This window comes from Anthonomus grandis, chromosome 17, assembly GCF_022605725.1.
Source record: "Anthonomus grandis grandis chromosome 17, icAntGran1.3, whole genome shotgun sequence".
Lineage (NCBI taxonomy): Eukaryota > Metazoa > Arthropoda > Insecta > Coleoptera > Curculionidae > Anthonomus > Anthonomus grandis.
In genome coordinates this window covers 20284834-20307936 of record NC_065562.1, presented here as the reverse complement: position 1 = coordinate 20307936, position 23103 = coordinate 20284834, and the positions used below count along the sequence as shown (strand labels likewise).

General features: G+C 31.7%; 2 protein-coding genes across 2 annotated transcripts in view; both read right to left on the bottom strand.

Moving 5' to 3' along the window:
• Window positions 1-23103, bottom strand: part of LOC126746325 (dopamine receptor 1) — a 60638-nt gene that overhangs the window by 7598 nt on the left and 29937 nt on the right. The window lies entirely within an intron of this gene.
• LOC126746324 (facilitated trehalose transporter Tret1-2 homolog) lies at window positions 15367-17420 on the bottom strand. The gene is made up of 5 exons (XM_050454522.1): window positions 17229-17420; window positions 16963-17095; window positions 16547-16723; window positions 16212-16491; window positions 15367-16158 (listed from the first exon to the last, which is right to left on the bottom strand). Exons 1-5 carry the CDS (start codon window positions 17280-17282, stop codon window positions 15387-15389), a joined length of 1416 nt encoding a protein of 471 aa, XP_050310479.1. The 5' UTR covers window positions 17283-17420; the 3' UTR covers window positions 15367-15386.

Sequence of the window (23103 nt, the reverse complement as noted above, 5' to 3'; positions counted from 1 at the left end):
TATAATAATAATTACTGCAAAAAGCGAAAGTTTATAAAGTAAAAATAAATATTTTATATGGTAACACCCCAAAAATTTCTATTGGCTCTTATGGGAGCAGTGCCAAACATGTTTTTTTCTTTACACTTTTTTTGCATTTTTATTATAATTTAATATAAATTTTTATATATTAAAAAAATGATTTATATGTTTTTTAAATATTTGCCTTTCAATTTTTTCTGTAGGATCTTTAGGTCATTTATAACGATTACCATACAGTTTTTATGTCTATATTTTTCTCACTTGCGAACAAATGCGTTTTATTGATTTATTTACTGAAATAGTAACTAATTGTCACAACAATATAGATTTTAATGAAAATGACATTACACAATCAAATGTCCTGAACAACTTCATGAATAATTACATATTGTAATGCTACAAGAACATACGTACATATGTATGCATGTATGTATATATATACGTGGCATGTGACAGTGGCTGGCAACTCAATCACCTTTAATTTCAATTTGTATTGCAAACGACGCTTCGTCGATGCATTCTGACGGGAAATAGCCAATATCGCACCTAAAAGGGTGCCGCAGATGTACAACGTATAAACACACATACGCTTTTTTAATAGCAATTAATAGAGCCGGAATTAAAATTTCATATTTTCCCACTCCCAGAATCAGTTCGGAATAATGGAATTCGGTTAGATCTGAGAAAATCTGATGAGGAGAGTCGATCTTGTGTCCCTGCTAATGGAAAATCGTCGTTTCGGGTTAATCCGGTATTCGGTTCTCGATCTGTTCTTGATGCGGACGAACGTAATTAACTTTTAAAAAACATCAGGGTTTTATTCTATTTATCTAGAGTCTAGAGGGCAGGCTTTTCCTAAATAAACAATCGGGCCTAAGGCGAGGAAAAAAGGTGGAGAACAATTTTATCTTTAAGTCCCTGGTTTTCTTTTTATTCAAGCAATTTCAAGAGCCATCAGATGAGTTTGTTGCCGTTTATGGTAATATTACTAGACTCAAATTGAGACTCTAGAAAAAAATAAGATGAACTTTGGTGCTTCACAACCAAATTACAAGGTGAAAAAATGTAATGTGTTGCTTTTTATTGCTTAAAGGACGATAAACCGAAGCGACATCGATAAAAATTTTACGAGATAATAAAGGATAAACGGTCGATATCAATAGACGCCTGCTTCCACCATTTATTCTTAGGACCAAACTTAACCGCGACGTTATCATCAAATTGAAAAAGTTTTAAACGTGACAATGCGGAATCAGCGATAATTGCGAAAACTTTCCCGCCCGAGAAATTAGTAGAAATGAAAAAAGTTGCGGTTGTTCTGTTGCTCCCTTTCGATTAGGGAAACTTTTATTTGTACGGATTTATCAGTTACAAGTTGCATTCGATAGTTTTTATATCGGCCGAACATCTGTGTGTGTATGTGGTAATTAAATAAATTTTGTGTTTTATTCCAGGCATTTAATTTATAATAGTCTTCCATGAATATTTATTAATTTGAAAAATACAACGAGAGATTTACCAGGAGATCAACAAGGCAAACTTACATAGCGAAAATATCAAAATTTCTCGTTGATTATTTTAAATATTTGAAATGTATTGCAACTGAAATATAAATGGTTGTTTAAGGTCTTTAAAAGGATTGTCTCACTTGTACTACAGCTTACTGATGGTGCAGGCAAACGGTTGTTTCAATCGAGAGTCACTCCTATTTGTCATAATAAAATAAGAACACAAAAATGTAACTTGATTATAAAACTGACAAATAAAATCTTTTTGTGTTTGTATTTTAAGGTTGAAAGAGATAATGATGGTCCGCTTATTTCTCTAAACGCAGGCCAAGAGGTAAATAATACAATTTTTATAAAAAAATTATTTGAATTTATAGAAAATTACATGAAATTCCTTAAAAATATTAACAATTAAATTAAAGTCCTACAAGGCAAGAAAATATTGCATTCCTGGAAGGCGTAAAAAAGTTACGTGGAATTCCTGGACGAAATGAAAATTTACTACTAAAACCTGAACCTTAATTTACGTCAAATTTCAAGAAGAAAAAACTTTACGTCAAATTTCCTGGAAGACGTAAAAAATTACGTTAAATTCCTGGAATATAAAATATTTTCTTCTTCATTTTGAACAAAAAAAAAAATACGTCAAGTTTCTAGAAGAGGAATGACATTTACGTCAAAGTCTTGAAAGACGTAAAAATTTACGTCTAATTCATGGAAAAGAAAGAAATTTCCATAACATTCTGAACAAAAAAATTACGTCAAGTTCCTGGAAAAAGTAAAAAAGTTACGTCAAATTCCTGGAAGACGTAAAGTGTTACATCAAATTCTTGCAAATTCAAATAGATGTTTCCTACATTTTGAACAAGGAAATTACGTCAAATTCCTGGAAAACGAAAAAAAATTACGTCGAATTCCTGAAATATAAAATATTTTCTTTTTCATTTTGAACAAAAAAATATGTCAAGATTCTGGAAGAAGTAAAAAATTTACGTCAAAGTCTTGAAAGACGTAAAAATTTACGTCAAATTCATAAAATGGAAAAAAATCTTTAACATTTTGAACAAAAAAGTTACGTTAAGTTTCTGGAAGACGTTAAAAATTTACGTCAAAGTCTTGAAAGACGTCTAAATTACGTCGACATAACGACAACGACCAAGAAATTCTTTTCATTTTTAAAATAATATTAAAATTATTATAATCTTTTTTAATGCTCACCGCACCACTTTTATTAAATATTAATTATTAAAAATGCAAAAGAAATGTAAAGAATAAAACGCATGTGCGGCACCGCTCCCATAAGAGTCAATAGAAATTTTGGGGGTGATACCATAAAAAATGTTCGACTTTCGCTTTCTGTGCCAATTATTGTCACATTTTAATAATCATATATTTTTTTATTATTACAGATTTCTCTCTGATGAAGTCATCAGGGATATTTAAAATGGGATAAAAATATATGCCAAGAATTTTTTAACGAAACTGAAGTAGTTTTAATGGAAATTTGTTACATATTTTTCATTTAATGTTGACGCGTTATATGTTATTGTTATAATACGTAACGGACCGTTCATTTTAATAAAATATCGACTATACAAAAGTTTTACATAAGAATTCAATTAAAAGTTTTAATCTAAATAAGAGACGTTATGGCTCGTTATAAAATAAATCTTCGATTCAATTACATGATGGAAGTTTTTTCAATATTTCGTTATAAACTTTTGTATATACTATCAGTGGCATCCTTTATTGGTTTTTTCCTCTCCTATATGTATCGGGGAAAATAATTTTCAGTAAAAAGTTTTCTGAGAGTCTTTTAGGTTATTTTTCACGTGCCGGGGCCGCATTTTCAGTAATTGAAAGCGGAACCATAAAGGCTCCATCTCCATGAAATCTAATTTAGTTCGGTTGCTTTAAACACATGATGGTAAATCCATAAGTCGTGTAGTTTTACTGACACGAAATCGGGATTCATTTGTTTATTTTCGTGGTTTCACAAAAATATCATAATACAGATCCCGGCCAAATTTCCATTGTGATTCCTCCTATAAAGCGAATGTTACACATTTTACTCCCTATTTACACAAAAGCGCCATATATTCGAGGGCTAAACATTCCATTAAACGCCATAACGGTTTCTCCATTATAATAGAGTTTAATGTATGAATTATAATGAACGTTAAAACCCGGATGGAAAATTTCTCTATACACAAAGCTGCCGTCTGAATTTATTTGTGATTTATTGAAAAATGTTGCATCGGAAATTCGATTAGGGCTTGTTTTGGCTGAAACGTGATATTTTCCTGATTCAAAATCTCATTATAATTAATCATCAGTCTTTTTAATCTGGAAAAAGTTATAACCCTCATCTTTTTTAATTAATTTGTCGCATAAAATCACTACAGCGAATTAATCAGCTTTTAGTCGAGAGAGCTTAAAAATGTGTCTAAATTGGCAATTATATCAAGCATCCCAGTTTTTAACTTGATTTTTTGATGAACCGATAGTGATAAAATCAAGAGATTTCGCGGGGTTTTTCTCCAATAGAACGTTAATTTTATGCGTCAAAGTTAAGAAGATAAAAAACATTTTATGAGTTAATCAAATGTTAAAAGAGAAAGAGAACGGTTAAATCGAATAACGTAAATTAGCCCCCATTTACGTCGTGAGCTGCTGCTGCTATAAAATTATTCTTCTCTCGTTTTAGTTCGTTATCTGTACTTTTGCCATTAAAAAGGCGCTGACGTAGAGTCTAAAGAAAAATTACTTAATTTTCATTTGGAAAATCCCTGGGTCCCGTATATCCATTTAAATTATTCCATAGTTTCTTGTCGAATTAAATTGAAACTATTTTCTCCCCTAGACAAATTAGTTATTCTTGCAGAAGGTCCCTAATACGGGATCAAAAGAAATTTTTCAATATTGATGGAATCCAAAGTGCAATTTATTAGGAAATATTTATTCCGCCCGTTGGATGTCACCCAATTCCGTTTATAAGGAATTATTCAATTTATTTGAATAATGAAATTCTCCAGTCCAGTCGTTATCGCGGGATATTGCTTTCAGGTTCACCTACCTCCAATTCGGTCAAAGTCAGAGTAGTTTTGATAAAGGATGTTTCAATAAGTGCGTCATATTTGGCTGTCATAATATTTATTTATTTAGCAGTTTATTTGCAACAGGCAAAGCCCAGTTACAGGAAAATCTACAATTAATGTTTTGAAAGTGTAAACAAGTATTAAATGACTATAGTGATATCATGTATATATCAAAATTAAAGAAGATGTAAATTAACATTAGAATGAACAAAGAAAGGGATGCATGGAACAAGGAAAAAGAGGACGAGAAAAGGAATTATGGTAACTGTTGGTTTGTCAGAGACAAAACTAGAGCATACAAATATGTCACAGGTTGATGATACTGAATTAAAAATTCTGCACATTTGATATACGGGATCCTGAAACCGAATGTTGGTTCTGGCGCATTATTGCCAAATGCGTTGCGGTCGCGTCAATGAAGGGTCTGCTGGACAAGTGGACCCACCGAAGATGGACTGAGTCCCTTGGTATGAGACAGGCCAAAGCGCACATAGGTGGGTCCTCTGCCTGTCTCACCAAAAATCTACTACGCCTAAAAAGACGCGAAATTCGGTCAAAAGACCTGTCACTGGCACTTAAGAAGCCATCTCCATACTATCGGTATTGCGGACAACCCGGAATGCCGATGGTGCTGTGAGGAGAATGAAACCGTTGACCATGTAGTGCTAGCACGCCAGGTTCAAGTAATTGGGTAACACTTTCAGTGTACTTTAAGTCCTTCAGACCAGAGAGCCTTATCGGTTTCTAAGGCCGTTGGGCTCTGGTAACCCCCGGTGTGGCATGACGGGTCCATCAGGAGACCTATATGCACAACTGCCTTGGCAGCCCACTGTTTCGTCATTTCAATTCAAGATGTCAGTACATAAATCCTTACGACGCGACGTGCTTTGCACTGATAAGTTTCTTTCTATTACTCCGAGGCAAAAGTTTGAGTGTCTTCCTGTGATGGATTTAAGGCGAGATTCGTTGCGAGAATGTCGGTTTTTAAATAGCAGTCAAATTTCACCTTTATTGACCTTATATATAAAGCAAGCATCACTTGGTCGAACAATGCCTTTTTATCCTAAAAAATAAATAAAAAGAACTACACTAGTTCATTTTCCTTTGTAAATATTTAAAAAGTAATATGCCCTTTTGTTTATATTTTTTAAAAAGGCTTTTGTATCAACTCCTTAGGCACAAAAAGTAAATCAACAATGTTTAATTAACCTCACAAGGGCATAAATGCTTTGATAATTAACAAATTTCGCTTTTCCTTTATATATTCGTTTTCGAAAAGGAAATGTAAAAAAAATTTCGAATATGAAAAAAATTAAGCTTTTGAGGAATGAATTTTTTTGTGTAAAAAGTGAATTTTTTTCATTAATAAATTCAAAAAATGACCATAACTCAAAAACTACTCAAAATACACTTTTGAAAATTTGTACACGTATTCCTCATTTAATTTCATTAGACACCTGTTTCAGCGTTTTTTGAAAAAAAATTACATTTTTGAGAAAATAAATTTTTTGTGTAAAAAGTGAATTTTTTCAATAAAAAATTCAAAAAATGACCATAACTCAAAAAATACTCAAAATACACTTTTGAAAATTTGTACACATATTCTTCATTTAATTTTATTAGACACCTATTTCAGCATTTTTTGAAAAAAAATTAAGTTTTTGAGGAATGAATTTTTCTGTGTAATAAGTGAATTTTTTTCATTAATAAATTCAAAAAATGACCATAACTCAAAAACTACTTAAAATACACTTTTGAAAATTTGCACACGTATTCTTCATTTAATTTCATTAGACACCTATTTCAGCGTTTTTTGAAAAAAAATTAAGTTTTTGAGAAATGAATTTTTTTGTGTAAAAAGTGAATTTTTTTCATTAATAAATTCAAAAAATGACCATAACTCAAAAACTACTCAAAATACACTTTTGAAAATTTGTACACGTATTCCTCATTTAATTTCATTAGACACCTGTTTCAGCGTTTTTTGAAAAAAAATTACATTTTTGAGAAAATAAATTTTTTGTGTAAAAAGTGAATTTTTTCAATAAAAAATTCAAAAAATGACCATAACTCAAAAAATACTCAAAATACACTTTTGAAAATTTGTACACATATTCTTCATTTAATTTTATTAGACACCTATTTCAGCATTTTTTGAAAAAAAATTAAGTTTTTGAGGAATGAATTTTTCTGTGTAATAAGTGAATTTTTTTCATTAATAAATTCAAAAAATGACCATAACTCAAAAACTACTTAAAATACACTTTTGAAAATTTGCACACGTATTCTTCATTTAATTTCATTAGACACCTATTTCAGCGTTTTTTGAAAAAAAATTAAGTTTTTGAGAAATGAATTTTTTTGTGTAAAAAGTGAATTTTTTTCATTAATAAATTCAAAAAATGACCATAACTCAAAAACTACTCAAAATACACTTTTGAAAATTTCCACACGTATTCTTCATTTAATTTCATTAGACACCTATTTCAGCGTTTTTTGAAAAAAAATTAAGTTTTTGAGGAATGAATTTTTTTGTGTAAAAAATGAATTTTTTCAATTCAAAATTCAAAAAATGACCATAACTCAAAAACTACTCAAAATACACTTTTGAAAATTTCCACACGTATTCTTCATTTAATTTCATTAGACACCTATTTCAGCGTTTTTTGAAAAAAAATTAAGTTTTTGAGGAATGAATTTTTTTGTGTAAAAAATGAATTTTTTCAATTCAAAATTCAAAAAATGACCATAACTCAAAAACTACTCAAAATACACTTTTGAAAATTTCCACACGTATTCTTCATTTAATTTCATTAGACACCTATTTCAGCGTTTTTTGAAAAAAAATTAAGTTTTTGAGGAATGAATTTTTTTGTGTAAAAAATGAATTTTTTCAATTCAAAATTCAAAAAATGACCATAACTCAAAAACTACTCAAAATACACTTTTGAAAATTTCCACACGTATTCTTCATTTAATTTCATTAGACACCTATTTCAGCGTTTTTTGAAAAAAAATTAAGTTTTTGAGGAATGAATTTTTTTGTGTAAAAAATGAATTTTTTCAATTCAAAATTCAAAAAATGACCATAACTCAAAAAATACTCAAAATACACTTTTGAAAATTTGTACACATATTCTTCATTTAATTTTATTAGACACCTATTTCAGCATTTTTTGAAAAAAAATTAAGTTTTTGAGGAATGAATTTTTCTGTGTAATAAGTGAATTTTTTTCATTAATAAATTCAAAAAATGACCATAACTCAAAAACTACTTAAAATACACTTTTGAAAATTTGCACACGTATTCTTCATTTAATTTCATTAGACACCTATTTCAGCGTTTTTTGAAAAAAAATTAAGTTTTTGAGAAATGAATTTTTTTGTGTAAAAAGTGAATTTTTTTCATTAATAAATTCAAAAAATGACCATAACTCAAAAACTACTCAAAATACACTTTTGAAAATTTGTACACATATTCTTCATTTAATTTTATTAGACACCTATTTCAGCATTTTTTGAAAAAAAATTAAGTTTTTGAGGAATGAATTTTTCTGTGTAATAAGTGAATTTTTTTCATTAATAAATTCAAAAAATGACCATAACTCAAAAACTACTTAAAATACACTTTTGAAAATTTGCACACGTATTCTTCATTTAATTTCATTAGACACCTATTTCAGCGTTTTTTGAAAAAAAATTAAGTTTTTGAGAAATGAATTTTTTTGTGTAAAAAGTGAATTTTTTTCATTAATAAATTCAAAAAATGACCATAACTCAAAAACTACTCAAAATACACTTTTGAAAATTTCCACACGTATTCTTCATTTAATTTCATTAGACACCTATTTCAGCGTTTTTTGAAAAAAAATTAAGTTTTTGAGGAATGAATTTTTTTGTGTAAAAAATGAATTTTTTCAATTCAAAATTCAAAAAATGACCATAACTCAAAAACTACTCAAAATACACTTTTGAAAATTTGCACACGTATTCTTCATTTAATTTCATTAGACACCTATTTCAGCGTTTTTTGAAAAAAAATTAAGTTTTTGAGAAATGAATTTTTTTGTGTAAAAAGTGAATTTTTTTCATTAATAAATTCAAAAAATGACCATAACTCAAAAACTACTCAAAATACACTTTTGAAAATTTCCACACGTATTCTTCATTTAATTTCATTAGACACCTATTTCAGCGTTTTTTGAAAAAAAATTAAGTTTTTGAGAAATGATTTTTTTTGTGTAAAAAGTGAATTTTTTTCATTAATAAATTCAAAAAATGACCATAACTCAAAAACTACTCAAAATACACTTTTGAAAATTTCCACACGTATTCTTCATTTAATTTCATTAGACACCTATTTCAGCGTTTTTTGAAAAAAAATTAAGTTTTTGAGAAATGATTTTTTTTGTGTAAAAAGTGAATTTTTTTCATTAATAAATTCAAAAAATGACCATAACTCAAAAACTACTCAAAATACACTTTTGAAAATTTGCACACGTATTTTTCATTTAATTTCATTAGACACCTATTTCAGCGTTTTTTGAAAAAAAATTAAATTTTTAAGAAATGAATTTTTTTTTGTAAAAAGTGATTTTTTTTCATTAATAAATTGATATAATGAAAATGTATTTTAATGTTTCAATGCGGAAAAATTAATCTAATGGAAAAGGATTTTAAATAAATTGGAAGTAATTCGCACGTTAAATACGTCCAAAAAATAGTAATTTAACTGACAAATTTGTGCGCGTTGTTTCATTACAATAATAGTGTAACCGCTGGAGCGAGAAACAATAGCGCAAATCTACTTTGGTGCTAAAATCGTATTAAAATGTAAAATGGACCCCACTGAACCTGGATTTCTATAAAATCATGAATTATTATTATTGTTGTTATATATAAATGTTTTGTTTCTTTGTGAAAAGGGGCTCACTCTGATGCAGCTGCATGTGTCACGTTTTGTCCCCGATTCTGTTGTTTCTTTATAATATGTTTGTGTTGCTAATAGTAATTAAAACAAAATGTTGATTTAAATTTTGTTTAAAAAGAGAACAATTGAAAATGCCATAATCCGTGTTGGAAAAATTGTAAGATCTCGAGAGCTGCAATGCGGCGTAATTATTTTACTGTTGAAATCCCTTTTCCCCCCGGCTTAAAATACGAGCATGGGATTAACAAATTTTAATTTTTTTTTATGTATAAATAATTAAATTTTAATTTAAGAGGGTTTGAAAAATAGTTGAAGTTGTTTTATTGCAACTATAAATCAGTTTCAAAGAATATATTTCTGGAAATTCCGGTTCGCACTATATACAGTACACGATAAATCAGCATCTGGAAATTGGTTAATTTAGTCGAAAAAGGGTCGCTTACCGTCTTCCCTTTAATTCGAGTATAAAGCGGGGAACTTAGGGAGGCAGAAAATCGTTTTATATTTACTACACGCACACGAAGGCGAAATATTCATGCGTGTCGTTTTCGCTAGTTTCCGACCCTCCATTGTAAAATGATTAAATCTTTTTGTTAAACAAGTTATTGTTAATTTTTCGAAATTAGTCAAAAAATTTAATAGACGATTTTACGCTGAGTTTAATGAGCCCAAACACCATCAAGTTATCTTATTTTGTTCCGAAGATATCGCCATTTGAACTCAAAATCCGGCTCGAAGGACCAAATGTTTATCACAAATATCTTAATAACCATTAGAGATATAGAAATTTTATAAAAGACAAAAAACTTGTATTTTTTGGCATTCTTTCCAATTACAGTGTTTTTCTTTTAATTTTTTTTTGTTTATAATCTTGTTTTTTCAAAATTTATTACACAATTAAATGCTGATTAATACGCCCAAATACCAAGAGGACATCTTTCATCCGTTCCAAAATCCAGACCATCCAGAGCACTATCGTCACCCAATATAGCAATCAGCGCCTCCAGGTTCTACTGAGCACATAGCAACGACATACAAGCTCTGCAGCAGATACTTCCTGGGTTATTATTGGACCATACACGAGGAAAAGTGCGAACACACGGAAAATTGAAATCACAATATTATTAAGTTCTGAATTGCATGCAGGTTTTCTATAATACCGGCGATTTAATGGGGTCTCGGATTCTAAGCCGAGAAATGTATTTCGGCTTAAATGGGGGAAAGAGCTATTTTGCAAACAGGACTTGAACCCTTTAGACTCGACGAGATTTACGCCCTTTTATAAGAGGACACGACAGTGTTTTTTTTTTTTAATTTACCCGCGCATACACCCTTGAGGTCAATAAAAAAGGGCCCTATTACCATTTTCTCATTAAAATATGTTAATGCCAGAAATGTCATGTGAGAAAACAACTAACTTTGAACGTTCTATTCTGAATTGTAAATTTACTTTTCCTTGCTTTTATGTCTCATTCGCCGACTGAACATTTACATTCGTTAAATTAAAACGGTTCATGTGACCAACTGATTCATATTTTCGTTATAGAATTTGCTTTTAACTAAATAAGGGGTAAGACATAAGCCGCTTATGTTATACATATAACTCTCGCAGCAAAGTACTTACTTAACTGTAAATTAGTTTGCAAGGGTTTATTACAAAAGTTGTAAATTGGGATGGCGTAGGTAGGTTAAGTAGTTAATCATGTATCAGATAAGCACGTAACCAAAAAAAATCAGTTGCAAATGCACCAAATATAAAACAATTTATTCTAATTAAAATAAAACAATAATAAATAACAACTAAATGATGAAACAATTAATAAAGTTTTAATTTGTCAAACCGCAATGCAATTAATTGAGCACCATTTAATTTAAACTTATATGGAATTTATTTGGCAAAGTTGCGGCATGGAATTAAATTGTGAATAATATATTAATTTTCATCATAAATTGTATCCATATTTTTCCACTTATTTATTTTCATCATTGTCGAATGTTTCTAATAACAAAAACCTTTCTGGAATTGCACAAATATTTTCAATTAAAACTTCTACAACTAAAACAATACTTCTGGAATAACTCACTTACCTGGAACCAAACAGTTTTTGCTAAATTGATGCAAATTTAATTACTACAACAAAGTAGGGACATTGAATTATGGGCATTCGTTAAAATGGACTTTGGAACTTTAAGGGTTGTTTTAGCATACTTGCTATAGAAATTTTTTTGGTGATAAATCACATATATTGCGAAGGGTTGTTGGGTGGGGTCAGAAATAAAACAGAAACCTGTTTACCTAAATGTCGACGTTTCGACTTATATTAAGTCATCCTCAGGACACTAAGTCTAGGTTTCTTAAGTTATAATTAAAACACATTTATAATAGGAGCGTAGAATTATTTTTAACATGGGTTAAATTGTAAGTGTTATTGTGGGCCAACTAAGGATTACTGTTGATTCTAGTATCGATTTTTTTCACCAAAAATTAATTTTTTTCGAAATCAAACTAAGTATACCAGCGTCTTATTCTGATCACCTAGATTACGAAAACACCGGGTTATAACAGGATCCGAGCAGAACTAAGGGAATGAGAGCACTTTGAAAATCGTGAAAAAGTCGTTTTCGACGTCCGTTTTTGAGGCCAAAAATTGGCATCAAAAATGCCATATCTCGGCTATCGTAAGAGCTACGACCTTGCGGATGGTCTCGTTGGATTCAGAATGACGAAACTAAGACAAAACCGTTGGAATTTTCCCGATAGCTATAATAGAAGCCGAGATATCGACCTTCAAAGTTTGAGTTTTTTCATTTTTCGGGTATACTCCCCCGTATCGAATTTTTTCACCAAAAATTGATTTTTTTCGAAATCAAACTAAGTATACCAGCGTCTTATTTGGGCCATCTAGATTACAGTTATAACAGGATTTGAGCAGAACTACTTTAAAAAAAATTATTGAATTGTATTTAATTTGTGTTGAAGTGGTTTTCTGAAGATTTTCTACAGGTTAGTAAATTTAAAACTTATTAGTATGTTTTTTTTATTGACAATGTGTAAATATATTTTTATTAATGTTTATAAATTTAATATTTTGCGTGAATAGAAGGAAATAACTTATGCATGTATTTATCGAAAATTATTTCATGCTGAAGAGAAAATGAATATTTAAAGTGATCGACTGAGATAATTTTATAATTTTATTGTAGAGCCTTGTTGAATCTAATTAACATTTTAACCCTGACTGGGTGAATATTCAGACGTAAATCATACCACAAATAAATAAATATAGGTTTCGCGAATTTGTCAATCTATCTGTGACTCAACTATTCAACTCATAACTGAGTAGCCTCCCTTATGGGACCTCAGTACCTTCTAGTGATGGCTGGATAACTAACCCAACTCTCTTCAGTTTAAATGAATAGTATGTATGAGGAATTAGACAGAAACAGTAAATAAATTATCTATTTTTTTTTTGTAACCGAAGGCAGAACTTATTACTCAGCATGATTCGATTTTTAGGGAATTGAAATCGAGGCCGTGCTCTTTCCCCTCGTAAATTCCAGGTTGAGTACAGCATTATTTTTTTTACATAAATAAACTAAGTAGGTGTATTATCAAGACTGCATTTTCTTTAATACCATCCTAATAATTCAAGTTTCCCTAATTTTGTCTTGTCAAGCGCATTCGAGGTAAGTAAAAGAGAGAGTGATTCTGTTAGTCTATTAACGTAGTTAGTCTTATTAGTAAAATAAATCTTTTTTAAAAGAAGCCTCGCAGGTCTTGTCATTTAACTATTAAATGCCTTAAACCCAGATTTTGGTTTAATACTAATAATAATTAGTCGGATTAAGTATTAAATAATAATAACAATAATGTTATACCTGCCCGGGACACACGCACATACAAAATCCGGATTTATGCTGGAAATTCGGTTTAATATCGTGTTCCATCCCAGTATAGAAGTTCGGCGAACAAAACTTTACCCGGTAAAGATAAAATTCGAAACTGGGGCAACATATTGTCAGCGTAAAGTTGTTTATGATCAGATAAGTTATTGTGGCTTCTGGAGGCGGTTCGTTGTTGTTGTTTCTTCTTGCTGGATGGTCAATTTGGGTACAATTAATAATTTTCTTCTTTTCGTTCTTCTACATCGTATTTACTCAAAGTTAGTATCTCAAATTAGATCCATAAAAGTATTATCATCAAAGGAACTTGATTAATAAAATCTATAAAAATTGGTATTTAAAGAAAACGCACAGTTGTTTTATTGCCAATTTTAACGAACGAAGGAAAGGTGAAGTAAGACACGGCGCTACGTAACGTCTCAATTACGATGAATAATAATTTTCTTTATTTAAAAAGTCTATTTCTGCTTTTTATATTTCAGGATTTATAATTAATGTATATTAATAAAAAAAATAACGTGATAGTTCAACGTGTTCACTCATATACAGCCTATTAATTTCCAATTTTGAAATCGGCTTCTATATAGCTGTAATGGTTATATAGCATAACAAAAAAAACAAACAAATAATTTTTTTTTAAAGCTGTTAATTGATTATTACGATCCAGAAATTCCTAAAAAAAAGTTGTAATTTTTATTAAAATAACAAATCAATAGAATTTTTGTCCTTTAAATTTGGAGGTTTGACCCACTGGCGGCATATGCCCGTACAAAAGCGCGAGCCACTGTACAGTGGTTTGGTATATAGAAAAAACTGGACAAATTTTTTTTCTTATTAATTTTTTAATGCATAAAAGGTTTTTTAATTTTTCTAAATTTTAAAGTCAGTAATAAAATTAGATTAATTAATACAGATGTTTATTTATAAAATCTCACAAACATTTTTGAATTTTTTCAAATTTAGAGATTATATAGTAAATGTAACATTTTTTGACAAACTGAATAGATTAGAGACATCTTTTATTAAATGACCGGTTAGACTCCCGGATTTATCACCTCTGGATTTTTTTTTATGGAGACATCAAAGTAAACATTTATGCTACCCAAGATAAATATTATAACAGATTTTTTTAGATGCACATAAAAGCTAAGCAATATTCAAAAATCAAAAAACCCAATCCCTTATAATCAATTTTATATAGAGTCGAAAGCTTATTCAGCTATGCTTTATTGGTTTTTTCGCTCTATTAATTACACCTTTAGTATATAAGACCTCTTTTAAAATGGCACACGTAAAGTGGCATTTTTGGATGGACTATATCCTTTCGTAACCCGTTTTCGTGACTTAATAAAATATAAATTATTTATTTTACAGTCATATATAAGCGAAATAACAATAATAAAATATCAAAACCATTCATATTCCGGAACGAAATTAAACCCGAATCCTGATGGTGTGTCGTTAATGAACCCTATTTAATTAACTCGAGCCGTTGACAACTGGAAATTTTCGAGACTTGGAAATTACACCATATTGTTTATTAAAATCCCTTGAACGTGACCTAATTAGTTCTCGGAAAATATGTCTTTTATTTTAAAATGAGGACAAGTTCCATTACTTATAAGGATGCGTGCAATATTGCGGCAAATTATCCTCGTAACGTGTCAGTTCACACTTGCGGGAGCTTTTAATTTTTTATTTTAACGAGTTTATCAATATACAACAACAAAAAGACGAGTATCAAGCAGTCAGATAAAAACCGTCATAAATTATGAATATTTTTCTTTCTAACATTTTATATTATGACATAATAGAAATGGAATCGGGCCTTAAAGTGAGCTAAAAATTCTCTTCGGGAAACACTCGTTTCACTTTTCTATTAATTTTTAACAAATAAATCTAAAAAAACCATCACAGACAGATATATTAAATTCGAGGTGGTACAGTAACTTTTTTCCGCCTAAAATCCTCTTCGATCACATGTAAAGGCTTGTCCTTGGTCTCCGGTAAGACCACTACCAGCACGGTCATGCCCACCAAACAACTGATGGCGAATAGTGCAAAAGTGCCGTAACTCTTCCAAGTATCAAACATCCAGGGGGTGATTTTCACCACCACGAACATCAAGATCATGTTAAATAAAGTGACGATTCCGCTCCCCAGTCCTCTGCACCGTTGTCCGAATAGTTCACCGCTCATAGAGTAAGGAAGCGGCAAGAGACCGACATTGATGAACAGTACGTAACTCACCAGTGATATCACTGGTATCAGCGATAGATCTTGCTTAAAATTGTAATGGTCTATGGCATACAGATATATGCTGAGGATAATTAAGGATATAATGGTTCCCAAGCAGCTGAGCACCATCAGGAGCCTTCTTTTGAGAAACCGCTGTCCAAAACAGCCTAGGATGGAGGCACAGATTCTTACTCCGTCCATGATGAGCATGGAGGTGTAGGCGTCCACTATTGAGCCTTTCAAGACTTCTTGAAGGATGTTGATGGTGTAGAAAGCCACGGGATTATTGCCCGCCCATTGCATCGTACTAAAGAAGATCAACAAAATCAGAAGGGGTTTGTAGAATTCTGGTTCAAACACGATCTTCAGTTGCTCTTTTATTGTTAGAGTTAGTTGCTGTTGCTGATTATTGATGATAGTATCGAGCTCTTGTCGGGAGTTTAGTGTATCTCCTCGGAACCTACAAATATTGCGATGAATTTTATAAGTGATTAAATCAGTTAAAATGGTTACCAAAAGAATTCTTCCTGGGCTTTCTCAACTCGCCCCTTCTTAATGAGGTAAGTGGGACTCTCAGGCATGAAAACCATAATGAGAAAACATCCGGTAGGATAAAAACAGGCGAGCCAAGCGACCATGTCCCAATCCAAATAGGTCCCCATGATATGGGATATGGCGATTCCAAAATTTAACGCTAAGGACACACTCGGTAGTAAAAAACCACGAAAAACTGGATCAGAGGTTTCCGCCACGTAAATTATTAGAACTGGACTTAAAACGCCCACGCACATCCCTATATATATAGGAAGAAAAAGACATTAATTGCATAACTGAATACAACGTCTTACCAGTAATAAACCTTCCTAAGAGCAACAATTCCATGTTGTTCTCACAGAAGGCGATCAACAACCATCCGATAATATTGGGCAAGCAAGTTGCTAAATGTAATAATTTTCTGCCGATGGTTTCCATTAGCCAACCACCTAGCACGCACCCTATTGACATCGGTAGGGTAGCAATGGACGCTAAAATATTTATTTATTTATTTAGCAGTTTACAGGAAAATCTACAATTAATGTTTTGAAAGAAAAATAAGAAAAACTTAACTTACTATAGTAACAGCATGTATATATCAAAATTAAAGGAGATCTAAATTAACATTAGAATGAACAAAGAGAGGGATTCATGGGACAAGGGAAAAAAGAAAGAGAAAAGGAATATCTAGAAAATGTAGTAACAGTAAGGGATTCTGTTGTGAACTTGCCTATCCAAGAAGCCATATTGGTGTCAACATTCCAGGCAGGATCATTTTCTAATTGGGGCAGTAGTATTGCCGAATAGCCTTCTGCTAGGCCCAAGCTGATGGTGATTAGGATCGGACCTAAGGCTATAAGGGCCTAAAATGGAAACTTTGATTGGAATTACACAAACCTTAATTAGATACACTAGAGAAACAGTAAAGTTACTTGTCATGACAAAGAGAGAAATGGGAAAAGTGTTCGTTATATACATATGTATGTCTTTACATACCTGTCTCGCTCTTAAAACAAATATCGAACTTGCACTCGAAGTATCTTGAGCCATATTTACGTTATGAGCTTCATAGCTAACCGGAAATAATACACTAATTAAATGATAATTAATAATTATATAAACACGAGTAAATGAAACGAAATCCGGTTGTGCACACCGCGGCTTAAAATCGAATAATATGCTAATCAAACAGACCGAAATTCCTTATCAGAATTTAACAAAAATAACATTAATTCTTATGTAAATATCGTGACGAGAGTTGGAACTATTATTATCGTATTGGAAGCATATGTTTCAAGTGGTTTTTTTGGATGTGAGTAAATAAATCACGATGTGATTTTCTTTTATCTTAATAAATTATTATCTAGAAATCCTATAGCCTAGACTTTAACAAACAGCAAAGTTTCCGAGCGGGACAATGTATGTTTCTCCTGCAGTAATCAGCCTTCAAATCAAACCCCCGGGCAACTCCAGCCCAAAACTTTCTCTAGTATAAAGATTTTTGTGTGGCAGCTACTTTCCTGGAAAATTCCCGGTGTTTTAGCACATTTTGGTGCTATAACTGACTCGACTTCTAAGATGTTTTAACAAGAAAAGAAGAAAAATCGTCCTAATAATGGTTCAGGGGGCAGCTTAACGTCCAATGCAATATTTCACGACCTTTTCCCAAATAGGCCAATAAACGGAAACCGAATCATTTTTTTTTTTAAATCCATACATCTACACCTGATGATAATACATTGCCAACAAAACGTCCTGGACTTTGTTGCTTTTGTTTGAAATTTTACTCGTGGGGGTCAAAGATAAACTGTTCGCAAAGAGGCTTATTTTCAGTGTGGTTTTGAACTTTTCCACGTTGTATTTATAAATATCGTTCACCCTTTGATAGGCCTTAATACCTTTTAGTGTTCCCCATGAATATAAAATGAATCCTGCCACCCCTGCGCGCTAAATTGGCCCTAAAAAATTCATAACTCGGAAGCCTCACAGTGTTCAAATATTTGCATGAATTTTAAATTAATGTTTGAATTATCCTCGAGGTTAGGTCAGGTTAACACTTTTATCAAATTATACGCTTTTAAACAGATATTTAGTAATTAATGAATGGATACAAACCAATCAGCGAGTAATTTCGCTATAATTAAATCAGTTCATTGGGTTTTTAGAATATTTAAACCAGCATTACGCGTGAGGCACTGTTTAAAAACATTAATTCCATTTGTATCCAAAATACTTGAAATATGATATAAAATGACCCCTTTAAGAGTGTTAAATACGCTTGGGTTATTGGATCGATTCTTATAGCGTCTTCCCATTATAATTACAAATATTTATAACGAAGCGATCTGGGGGTATGGGGAGCAGGGTGATCCCTAAGGAATACCCTCGGGAAAATAATATTATCGCCCGGGTTTAATATTCCAGTTGAGTCGAGAAAACCGAGCCATCCCGAATTATTTAATGCAACTTGATGGATTTAATTAATACGACAATGCAGCCGGTTGATTAAAGTTTAAATATCGTCAAGCGCTTAAAGTAAATTACTACCGGCTCCTGATGTAATTTGATTTTTGAGGGAGAAAGTTGATAGATTAACTTTGGAATTTTATCTACGGTTTAAATGGAAGAAGTATAAGAGAATTCCTTAACAACTACTTACGCAAAAGAGTAGAAATTAATATTTTCAGTTCTCATTCTAAAATATTCTGTCAAAAAAATCTCATTGTATATATTTCTTAATTTTAACAATTCCTGAAGTTGTCATTAGGGAGAAATCCATAATAATTAAAAAGAATATATATTATTATTAATTGGGACAGAAAGCGAAAGTCAAACATTTTTTATGGTAACACCCCCGAAATTTATCATTGCCTCTTATGGGAGCGGTGCTACACATGCATTTCATTCTTTACACTTTTTTTTGCATTTTTAATATTTTTTAGAAAAAAAAAATATTATATAGAAAATTTGTAAAAAATGATTTCTTCTTGCTTAAGATCTACAGAATGCAAAATTTACCATTAAAAAGTGGTTTATTAGTAGATATCGTAAAATGTTTTGTGATTTAAAAATAGTTCTTATATAGATATTATATAGATTAAATAGTGTTTTATTTATTTATATAATGTAGCAGTAACGTTACTAAGCAAAATAGTAATTAATTATTATACACTCATGCAACTCAATGCAAGTTCAAAAAGATGTTTTCACTGTACCATTGTCTATTACCTTCAAAAACAAATCATATTTTAACAAAAATTGACAATGTCCAAAGCTTATCTGAGCTTACAAAGTCTCTTAATGTGTTAGAAGCTTTATATTTTATAAAAACAGCATGGGATAAAGTAAATTCCTCTACAATTAAGAACTGTTTGGGCAAAGCTGGATTCAGAAAAAATGGATGTAGCTCAGAATTTGCTGAGCAAAATTATTGCGATGCTGAAGCCGATCTGCCCTTAGCGACACTTGCTTAGTTACTGGGACATGCCAAACATTTAGGAGTAGCAGACCCTCAGAAAGTAGATGATTTCCTCGCCTTATAGAAAATAACATAACAACAGGAGAAAATGCCATTGACAACTTTTCGAATTTTGATGTAGAAAGCCCAGGCCAACTTGAATATGGTAGTCCAAACGACTCAGAAGAAGTAGTGGAACTGGTGGACTCACTAAGAGGTTCAAAAACTATAAATTCATATGAGGAACTACCATTTATGTTTTTGTATGCGTGTACATACATATAGATATATAGCATAAATACATACTTTAAAAATATGGCGAGTTTCTGTTTCATTTTCCTCATGATTATATACCCAGTTATTTATACTCTCTAGAGCTTTCACTGTATACGGGAAACTTCGAATGTTGACAAGTCACCCCAAGAGTTTCATCCTTTTGGACTTCATCAGTCAAAAGTTATTAAACAATTATTGAGCAATGGGAGTTGTTCTGAGCTCCAAGGCAATTGTCCTATAAGAGTCCCAATAACTCAAAAAGTATTTAATCTAAAAATCGGAAATTTTGTGCACAGAATGCTTGGAATGTTGACAATCGATTCTGAAATTTTCATGGACTTTTCTGGACATCATCGGGCAAACGTTATTAATCATTAATTTTGCAGAGGAGTGCCTTAGACACTTTTTCTATAAAAGTCCCAATAATTCAAAAACTACTTAACCTAAAAACCAGAAATTTGATACACAAGAAGCCCGAAATGTCTCCAACATACCCTGAAAGTTTCGTCTCTACCGGTCACATCAGAGCGACGCTCGACCCAACCAAACCACATTGATGCAAATGGAAAAATCGCCTTGTAGATCTGAATTTTTTTAGGAAAATTCCCTTGCAACAATGAAGAAATGAAAATCTGTTTTAGCCACCTAATTTTAACCTCCTCTAACTCCTTTAACCTAGACTCCTAACTATAGACAATAAAGGACAGTAGGAGTTACAAATATTACAAGAGCTGGATGTCTTCAGATCAAGAAAACATGGATTATTTAAGCAAAAAAAAATTGATTCTAAACTTTTTAATATAAGAAGTGCTAAGAAGGATCAGATGATAAGTTTTCTGCAAACATTTTACAATTTACTATTCTGTGGCATCATTGTTAAAAGCGAAATATGGCAATTAATTACTAACTATTTCAACATAGAAGGCTTTAAAATATATTAGAATAAGTGTGACGGTAACCAGAATAATAAGGTGATTATTTTTTTCAAAAGCGATTTAAATAAGAGATATAAAATACACTAGTCAGTAATTATACATATATTTATGTCTTGTATATGTAATGGCCAAACCTCGATAAAATTCTCCGTTTGATGGCCGAATAATGTCAATGATAACGAGGGTCAGGAAGGCACTTTACGAGGGTCGAAATTGGGATAATAATCAAATCAGGTGGCGAGAAAAGGGTTAACCTCCCAAACTATGTATATGTAGGCTCCATTCAGATTTGTATGGGTTACGGATTTGTAATCGACGCCATTAATTAAGAGGAAAACCCTTGTTAGAGCAATTTCAGTCAAATATATAGGGTTTAAGGTAATGTCACTGGTTTTTTTCATTCTTTTAAATTGTGATAAATAGTCCCGAAAACTTTTATGTTATGGGTTCGAAAAGGGGGAAGGAAATTTATATCCGAGCGGCGACGTATCAAATAAATTTCCAGAGGGCCTTTTTTTAAAAAAGTTCCTCCACCGCTACAAATTTAAGAATAAGCAACTTTTATCTTTTTGAATATTTTAGGGGGGAACACAGGTGTCCCTTTTGTATATATATCACTTTTATTCAACAAGGATACATTTTATCTATCAACAAACCAAGGGAAAGCAGTTCAGTTAAATTCATTCGCAGTCATTTTTTGACAATCACGGTACTATTAAAAAGTTTTAAAATTACTTTGAGAAATCCAGCCCTGGATATAATTTAGTGCGAAGCCACTATAAAAGGATAATAAAGTTTAATGTAACGTTAAACGAATATTTTATCACGTAAAACTGTCCAAGTATATATAGGTGATTTATTCGAAGGTCTTCCGCATGTAAATTCGATTAAAGTTTCGTTTAAACGACATAAAAATGAAACATTTTTTATGGCTTAAAACCAGAATTTCTCCCCCACAGAATTATTATTGTCCTTGAGGTCTGAATTAGCTGCGGCAGTTTTCCTTTAGTCAGCACTCGATGTAAATTGAGGGATCAGCGCGGGGGACAGATGAGCAAATAAGCTCAGCTATCGCGGCTTAGATCCAGCTTCTTGTTTACTAAACCGAGGGAATTAGCACCAGAATTGATAAGGAGGTTGCCGCTGCCATTGCTGCTAAGTAACGATATCATTATTATTTAGGATTTGATGCCGAAACAATCGAATATCGCGACAATTGAAGGTAAATTACTGTGTCTGTCTCTGTGTGTGTGAAACGTGTTTGCATTTCTCTCTCATTTGAATATCGATGGTATTTACATGTCATTCGCTCGGTTACACTCTAAACGCATTACATCATAGATCTGCATTAGACACGTCGGATTAATGAGTCGTGTATCTACCAGATATTTAACTAAAATCCATATTTTTGTGACGAATTCATAATTAGTTATTTTCATCTATTAATTAAATAAACATGTAATATATAAAATTAATTCAATTCTTCCAGGCTCTCGGATTCAGTTTTGAATATCTGACAACTTTATTGGTATCGAGTCGTTCGTCTAAAGCGTTTCCTGAAAGGTGCAAGGATACACGACCAAGGATTATAGATAAAGCGAAATTTCTGTTACAGTTTCTTATCGGAATTGGAACATGAATAGTCTGGCCGATATTGTTAGATCGACACTTAGTAAAACACTCTCTAGATTCGGTTCGACCCGAAAACCCGACTCGCCGTAAAATATTTCGCTCAGTATGGCACTTTATTAATGCTTCACCAAAGGGGGGCAAATTATTTGCTCAGTGGCGTAGAACAGCCGGGGGATGAGAAGAGGGAGGGTGGAGGACCGACATCCCTTGAACCGACTCTCGGGCTGTTTATCGAAAATAGATTTTGCTGCTGCTGCTGTATCCTCGACACGGCATGACAATTCCGCTCCTCTCATCGATCCTCGTTTTAATCTCTTATTAAAAGTTTCATTCATGTTGTTTTTACAAGAGATTAGTGTTCAGTTGTTCAGGCAGGTTTACTGGGAACGGTTACACAGTTTTTACCTTTAAAGGGGATTTTATTATAGACGTAATGGGTAGAAGTTGCTCTGCACATTTACCGATCCATTCTCCCAAAGTTCCCTTAACTAAATTGTTCTCTCTGCCCTCTTCGGGTCAAACGTTTTCGATTGTTTTCCTCGTAAGACAACACGCTTGGCTGACTTCCAAT

What these genes read in the sequence shown, in the direction of transcription:
- LOC126746324 (XM_050454522.1), bottom strand. Translation starts at nt 17,282, where the DNA reads ATGGCTCAAGATACTTCGAGTGCAAGTTCGATATTTGTTTTAAGAGCG. An exon ending in TTGTTTTAAGAGCGAGACAG is followed by an intron (nt 17,096 to 17,228) that starts GTATGTAAAGAC and finishes TTTCCATTTTAG; the next exon opens with GCCCTTATAGCCTTAGGTCC. An exon ending in GCCCAGGAAGAATTCTTTTG is followed by an intron (nt 16,159 to 16,211) that starts GTAACCATTTTA and finishes CAATATTTGTAG; the next exon opens with GTTCCGAGGAGATACACTAA.